We start from the raw sequence: 8,468 nt of genomic DNA on the forward strand, positions 1-8,468 counted from the left end.
GATAGATAGATAGATAGATAAGGTAGAATCAAAGGTTAATTATTATCATTAGTTCAATGGGGTTTCAGTAACACATCATCATCACATCAATCACGCTGTGGCAGCTATCATGTGTGAAAAATCCATGAATAAATGATCTAACACATTAGCTTAAACCAGATGAAAAAGGCAAGTGCATGAGTGATTGGTCACCACCCCCACACCTCAAGCCTGTCTCTCTCTATAGATGGGTTAATCTGAGTGCTTTTCCACTGACTCTCCCTCTTAATTGTGGGAAATGGACTGCATTTCCTCTTTTGAAATCTACACCTTAAATCTGGCTGCATGAAATAGCTGTGAGATTGCAGACGAGACAGGGCTCAGTGCCACAAAACAAAGAGGACATCCAACGACTAATATTTCTTGTACTGTACATCCTGTTCATGGTCTTTGTGTTTGTTTCATTTTAAAAATATTTATCTGGTGGATCTCTACTCCTACAAATGTTATCTCTATTTGTTAATTTACCCTTTCTAACTTATATTTTGAAACCATATGATATTGAGTTAACTTTATTTATGAATATCAGAGATAATGATCATATAAATCAAACCTTAAATGTTTTTAATGTAAATTATTATTATAGATTGAAAAACTTCAGACATATTTTCTATTTGTTTCAGTTTTGATGCCTAATATCCAGAGAATATTTAGCATTTTGTTACAAGTAGGACTCCTGATAAATTGAAATCAGGTGTGAAGGACCTTCTGTTTGTCTGTGTTATTTTGTTTAGTCATAAAACCAGAATTATTTTACCAAATAATACATAAAAAGATGATTTAATATCTAGTTTCCTGAAGTAGATAAAACTATATGTTTGTATGTTGTATTATCAATGAAAGGTTGGTATATACAAACAGACTGCTCTGTTTGCTATCTGGAGTTAACATGGCTTCAAAAAACAAGAAATACACAAAATGGCCACTTGGTGAACTGTACAGTGCCCTATTTTTACTTTCTTAATACTTTGAACACCATATATATTCAATTAGCAATATTTTCCAGTTTTTTTTTTTATTGTCTTTTGGATGGTTACAATATGTAGAGTTACAGATAAATCTATCTGTTTCCAGCGGTACATGTTCATAGTCCATTACCAAATTTGGTATACAAAAACAACAAAAGGTTGGACAGATTGTGTTGTTCTTGTTGTTCTCTGATTCAAGACTGCAGGGAGTGTCCGAACTACTAACATTAATTCAGTTGGTTCAATAAAACCCTGGAATCATGCTGTCTCACGTTTCAGATATTGCTTTATTTCAGAGTTCCTCTTTATTGAAATAACACATTTTACTCTACTTTTTTCAATTTCCTCCATCCCTGTTTTCTTCCTCTTTCTCTCTATCCATCTTAACAGTGGCAGTGCCTTTAGGTGTTGCAGTGATGAGTGTTTTCGGCCTTGTCTTTACTACATCAGCCTTTGCCTGGATCTGTTGCCAGCGCAAAAATACCAACAAGTCCCAGAAGACACCTCCTTATAAGTTTGTGCACATGCTTAAAGGGGTTGACATCTACCCAGAGAGCCTGAGTGGCAAAAAGAAGTTTGCAGCACCCAACAACCCAACAACTAATGATGCTGGTAAAACAGATGTCAACGGAAACTGCCAAACCACGCCAATGAGTCCTTCTAGCACTCTTAAAGCTGCCACAAGTCCAAATGATTCTAGATCAGCTCTACATCTTGATTTGGAGAAGCGTGATCTAAATGGAAACTTTACCACCAAACCATTTCATCACCACCATCAGACAGTGCGGAGCTCCCCAGATCTGGAGCTTCTCTCTCCGCAGACAGGATTCACCCAACCTGGTGCAATGGAACGCTGTGACCTCCCTTCACCATCCAGTGCTCTCTCAAGCCAGGCACCCACCCCTGCTGCTGACAGGCCTCAGGGAGAAGAAAAGGAGTGTGGTTTAGGGACACTTCACTTCTCTCTTGAGTACCAGGCAGAGAAGAAGGCATTTATTGTTCACATTAAGGTACCATACATTTATAACTTTTTAAGGTGAACATCTTGAGTGTTTCCAAATTTATATCTTAAGTAATTTTATTTTCATTTATTTTAATCCAGGAGGCCCATGGTCTGAGTCCAACAGATGAGCAGTCACTTACCTCTGACCCTTACATCAAGCTGACCCTGCTGCCTGAGAAAAAGCACAGAGTGAAGACAAGAGTCCTTCGGAAGACTTTAGACCCTGCCTTCGATGAGACCTTCAGTTTCTATGGGATCCCACTAGCCCGGGTGTCTGAGCTGGCCCTCCACTTCATGGTACTGAGCTTTGATCGCTTCTCTCGTGATGAGATCATTGGAGAGACTCTTGTGCCTTTGTCGGGAATCGACTTGTCTGAGGGGCGTGTCCTGATGAGCCGAGAGATTATCAAGAAAAATGTAAAGGTAAGATGATGTGCAAATATTTAATTTATTTAAGAATTTGTTAACCAGCTTAATCCCTATGGGATCTCAGGGGGCCTTGTGTTTTCAGATCACAAAACAAGAGTACACCCTGAATCCTGTTATCAGTTTGTCCCAAGGCAACAATGTGGCAAAAATAAATTCCCATCCATTCATATTTAGGGGGCCATTTAAATATTTTGGTTTGTACATACAAGATTTTTCTGAGCGATTAAACAAACTACAGCAGTTTCTGCAGAGTTAATCATCTTAAAGAATAGCTTGGATCTTTCCCAAAAGACAGATTTTACTTTGCCCTTAAATGTCAGTTTATGTGTGCAGTGTTGTTAGATTAGGTTTAGGGTTTTTCGGCAGAAGACTGATATTCCCTCCACTGTTGCACTATGCTTGGCCTAAATCAGTTGATGTAACATAAATGAATATATCGTATAAAAAAAAAAACACACACATTACAAAAATAGAGGTACATAACTAAAACAATGCTTTTAATAGCATAACATTAAGCCACAAAATTATTTTGGAAGTTATCTCCAAATACTTAAAGGGGTTGTAATACAGTAAGTGAAACCACTAGCTGTGGGTGTTGAGTACTATTCGTAGAGCAAAAAATTCTCTACCTCCACTCTGACTGCAGCCCCACCCTGAATTCCTCCAACCACCACCACCACAATCAAACCAGTTGGCTCTTATGCCAATGCTTTTAAAAGATAAAAACACAGCAGAGAGTATTACCTTTCAGAAGAACAAATCTAATGAATGCTAATTATGTGAATTTGTTAGCAAGAAAACAACATTATGGCAAATTGTCCTCTTCAGGTAAATATTCCAATCTTCTGAACTCATTGTGAATTTTGCTGCTTCCCCTTTTTTATTGCTAAGTAATTTGCCAAATGGCAATTTGCTATGTAATTATTGCTAAATTCAACTCTAAATTACGATTTATATAAATACAGATATTTTTGGGGCAAAAAAATATTTAAGGCAAATTAGACTTAGGCTTACACAACTTTTATTATAATTTTGTACAGAGTTTGTACAAAAAACAAAATTTAATTTAATACAGCTTTTCAGACGGTAAAATGTTTTCATTCCATAATATCCCCCTAAATGTTTTCTCAATTCTTTTACAAATGAAAGTTGACATAAATGTATACAAATAATAACATATTGATCCTAAATTAAAACCACACAGTACAAGTGTTATTTAACTATATCTAAATGTAAGGATCATTGCTGTCTGTCTGTGTCTTACTTTGGTAACGAGTTTGGTAAAGAATTAATGTGAAATTAAGTCACAGGAGAAGACAGATGGGAAGCTTATCTCTCTGTAGAGACTTAATAGATCTATTAAAGTATCCTATGTATGAATTTGAAAGCTTAGAATGACGCTGCATGGTTTGCTTAGTATAAGGTGGGCTATATTAGGTTTGGACAAATTAAAAAAGGCTTTTTGTGACTGTTTTTTTTTTCATCAGGTAGGGTGTATGGAGGTTTCTCATTCCTCTGTAAGCATTCCTATTTAAATTTTCTTACAATCAGCAGAATATTCCTAAAGATGAATTAAACCATATCATGAACATTTAAACTTCTTGCTGCTGCTGTTTTGTCATTAACAAAAAATATACATGGACATGTCTGCATAGCATTTATGACAAATACAGGATTCTATTTATGAATTTATTGTTGCAAGTCATTTTGAAGGAAAATGTTCTGTAATAAGGAGCATTGTTTGCCATGGTACAGATTTGCTGCAGAAAAGATTTACCATGCAACTAAATCATTTCTATCTTATTAATTATATTTCAAAGAAATAGTTCCAGTTTACAGCAGGCGTTCTTACATGATGATATTTGATAAGAGGCATTTCTTTGCTAGCAGGGTGGTGGCTCCCTTTGTCTGTGAGGCTTAAACTGTGTCCCATTGCCTCATCTGAGTGGGTGTTGGCACACAGCACAACAGTTGATCGATGCAGAATTGCCATAAGCAGATGTTTTAATCAAATGTTATATTAGATAGAATCCTGTCCCTGGTTAGCAGGTAACAATTTTTTGTTGTGGTATTTTACCTTTCTGCTTTATTTTGGGGAATCGTGTTGTTTAATAGAGCCGATCACATAAGTGCAATAAGAGAAAAAAAAACATCCAGTAAGCAGAATTACCATTAGAGGTTGAAGATACACCAAACACGATAAACATTTTTTACAATTCTTTTAGGTACCCAGAATACAGCAAACAGATTTGTATTTTTTGGTGATGAATTTCAGGTCAGGGATAGGAGTTCCATTTCCATGGCAACTATCTGCAGGGGTTGGGAATCCTGTTATGTGTGATGGCAAAATCCCAGGCGCCTTGTGGGTGTGGATACAAGTACATGCATATGTGGAGCAGAACAAAAAGAAATCCTCTACAAATAAAGTGTTAGTGATTTGTTAGTCAGACATTTTATATCACTAAGGATCTGATAATTTAACACATTGGAAGATAATGTTGAGAATCTCTATACTCAGCTGTCTAGAGTGAAAACTAAGGAAAAGCACTGGGTTAAGTTTTGGTTTGTAAATATGCACATATATGCATTTGCATTATATAATCATCATTTGCAACCTGCAGATCAACACAGTCCATCAGCAACGTTTGTTCATTTGCAAAAAAAAAAAAAATTGTATAGTTTCTATGGTCCAAGTTATACATTTTTTAGCCTAACAGACCTAAGACTTACTACCAGAGAGATTGTGCAGGGATTATGCTAAGGTCAAAATACCAAACAATATATCTTGCACCACCAAGGCTATATTTGGGAGTTCTGTTGTGTAATAAGGCATATTACATGAAGGTGAAGCAATCAAGGAAGATCAAAACATAGTTGTATGTTTATTACTTTAAACAGTGGTAAAAAACAGCAAACTATGGTGTCCATTAATAACCAGCCTGGCAGACAAACAGATATGTATACACAGCATGTCATTCTGGTAAAGAGCTGATACACCTAGATTTCAAAGGCAGGACTATCAGCATCAACTTTTTAGGGTCAGAACCATAAGGTAACTATGGATGTGACACAAAACTCCAAGATTTCTGCGTTGTGGTCACCGGCATAGAAGCGCTGCTGCATTATGCATACTTCTGGCACTGGAGTCATGCATCACAAATTCTGCCTCCTGAGCTTTGATTGGGCCTGCCAGATCTGGCTGGAGTCAACAGCAATTTGCCAGACTTTATTACAGCAATGTACACTCTGTGTAATTAAGCCTGGCTGGCTAATAACAACTAATTTCAGAATTACTTCAGGAAACAAGCTGAAATAGTGGAGTTGCTTGAATGTCAGCTGCTAGTGTATGCCTTTGCAAAAATAATTCAGGCATAGAAAGCACAAATTTACTTTAGGTATGCTATAAAGATCTAGATGCTTTTGACCACTGAAATATTATTTTCATGTATTACAGGATCTGTCAGAGGGTAGCTGACAAGTAGCTTGGTGTTACAAAAAGATTGCAAAATACATAGCACATTGTAGTTTTTTCTTCATATCAATGCAGACCATCGCACTACTTAGGAAATTGATGCCAGATATAACATACACCTTGAAAGGTCAGGGCTGTTTTTGCAGGGAAAAGGGCAACTTTCATTATGCCTGTCTAGAGATCTATGCTAATGTCTAAAGCAAAAAAAACAATGTCAAGACAACTTGAGTTTGCTTTGTATTGTAAATTAAACATGTAAGTTGACCTAATCAGTTTTGGTAAAAGTCTTGTTCCAAAGGTATTAACCGGAACCTTCCTGTTCTTTGTCTCCTCTTTCTATTTTTTTTTTTACCTGCACTTTCTTTTTTTTTCTTTTCTTTTCTTTCAATTATCTTTAATTTTGCCATCATTCCCATTCCCTACACAGAAGTCCTTAGGTCGAGGAGAACTGCTGCTCTCTTTGTGCTACCAGTCTACCACCAACACTTTAACGGTGGTAGTCCTCAAAGCCCGGCATCTTCCTAAGACTGAAAACAATGGTCCAAGTGGTATGTACAACTTTTTAGTAATAGAACATCTGCAGGCACTAACACTGTTCGACACACAATCCTGTGATCTTGCAACATGCTTAATAAGAAACTTTTTCTGCCAATATGAGGCTGTAAAAGCTATTTTAATGTCACCATTACTGCACTGAAGGAATCTGAACAGGATGTGACCTGAAGCACTTTAGTGACAAGCACACAGAGATATGCACACCCCAGTTGTACAGTGAAGATTTTATGTTATCATCACTAACATCCATCTCTTCTGCTTTATTGATTGTTTTATTGATCTGGCCTGGGAATAACAGGCCACTAGTCAACTGCTAGAAGGATGGATATTTTCATTGTTTTCCTTGCATCTTTGCAATGTTTCTAACTGCTATTTCCATCCTTTTCTCTAGATCCATATGTCAAAGTGAACATGTATCATGGAAAGAAGCGCATATGCAAGAAGAAGACCCATGTGAAAAAATGTTCTCCAAACCCAGTCTTTAATGAGCTTTTTGTGTTTGATCTGCCCTCTGAAGAGGGTCTGAGGGACACCAGTGTAGAGCTGCTTCTGATGGACTCAGACAATGGATCTTCACGCAACCCCAATGCTGTTCTTGGGCGTCTGTTATTGGGAACATCAGCAGCAGGAACAGCCGGTGAGCACTGGAGAGAGATCTGTGACCACCCACGTCGCCAGATTGCCAAATGGCATGTCATGTCAGAGGAATAGAAAAGCTGAGGTTGTTGTTAAGTCTCTTACCCATAGCTAAACTGGTGCAACCTTAAATGCTATTAAGTGGGGATTGGCAGGATATGATGTATCATCAGCGCGGAATCATTGGACATTAACTAGGAAAATAGTGGTTTGGGTAAGTTGGGGTGGTTAAAAAAAATAAAAAAATATGAAAAGGACAAGATCATATTTCAAGTGATGTCATACTTCAGTCATTCATGAGATCTCTTATGTTTCAAGTTTTGGGGTTTATTTAGTAGGCAGGTCATGTTAAAGTTAACCCTATAGCTTTAAACTATCCCAAAGACTGCTACAGAGAATCCCTTGTTAACGTGCAAATTTAGCTTCATGACAACAACAAACCAACACTCCATTGCCGAATGTCCAAAATGTTGCTTTTACACTTTCCTTTCTTCTTCTCTTCTACCTATGCTCACTCTGCTTCTCTTTGTAGCTCTTCCTCTTATAGTTCAGAATCAATAGACCATCATATCAATAGCAGAAAGAACCAAGTTTGATCATATTGTAAAAAAAATGTTGACTATTAAAGAACATTTTATAATGCCAATGTTTTATTCTTCGATAATGTATTTTATATTTTAATTGTCACATTGATTTTAAACCTTCTAGTTAATTTGCTGAAACTTGTTTTTGTAGCTCTAAATGTCATTTCATACATTGTGACCAAGACAAAAATCCGAGCCTAAGTTAGGTGGTTTATCAATGGACTGAAACGGACTCAATGCACCGAGTGCTGTAGTGTAGCTGTGGATGCATTTATGTGTGTGCCTGTTCTTGTTAGTCTTTTCCAGAAAGGAATGTATGCAGAGACACAGCTTTTGTAGTGTTTGGATGCAAGTCTCACGTTGTTAACTGTTGGTGTTTTGTTTCTTTTACCGTTAGCACAAAGGAGGCTGAAATGTAAATGTATGTAACTTAACATAAAATATGGCAACTTCTGAGAAAAATATGCCTGAATCTTGTTTTATTATACTCCCCGTGGTATTGAAAGTGTGCATGTTTTTGTGTGTTGTGATTACTGCACGTATTTATCTAGCCAAAACATGAGATGGCACAGGAATGGAAGGGTTTTATTTTAAATATGGGTAAATTGCACACTCAATAAGCCAAGGACTAATACACTACTGTGAGGCAAGCACTGACCTGAGACATACCAAGAACCAAAGGGTCAATAAAGGCAAGGAAGAAGAAATACAAGGGGACCCCTGAACTGCCATCAGATATGGAGGGTCAAGACAGAGGATCCTCCAAAACAATATGCCATAAA

General features: G+C 37.1%; 1 protein-coding gene across 1 annotated transcript in view; it reads left to right on the forward strand.

Moving 5' to 3' along the window:
* Positions 1–8,162, forward strand: part of syt4 (synaptotagmin 4) — a 9,310-nt gene extending 1,148 nt beyond the window's left edge. The window contains exons 2-5 of the mRNA XM_015393147.1: positions 1,398–2,017; positions 2,110–2,433; positions 6,339–6,459; positions 6,858–8,162. Coding sequence (XP_015248633.1) covers positions 1,398–2,017; positions 2,110–2,433; positions 6,339–6,459; positions 6,858–7,177 — 1,385 coding nt within the window. The 3' untranslated portion in view covers positions 7,178–8,162. The remainder of the gene's footprint in view (positions 1–1,397; positions 2,018–2,109; positions 2,434–6,338; positions 6,460–6,857) is intronic.
* The last annotated feature ends 306 nt before the right edge of the window (positions 8,163–8,468 follow it).

The sequence above is a fragment of the Cyprinodon variegatus genome, unplaced genomic scaffold (genome assembly GCF_000732505.1).
Source record: "Cyprinodon variegatus isolate N-32 unplaced genomic scaffold, C_variegatus-1.0 Scaffold626, whole genome shotgun sequence".
Classification (NCBI taxonomy): domain Eukaryota; kingdom Metazoa; phylum Chordata; class Actinopteri; order Cyprinodontiformes; family Cyprinodontidae; genus Cyprinodon; species Cyprinodon variegatus.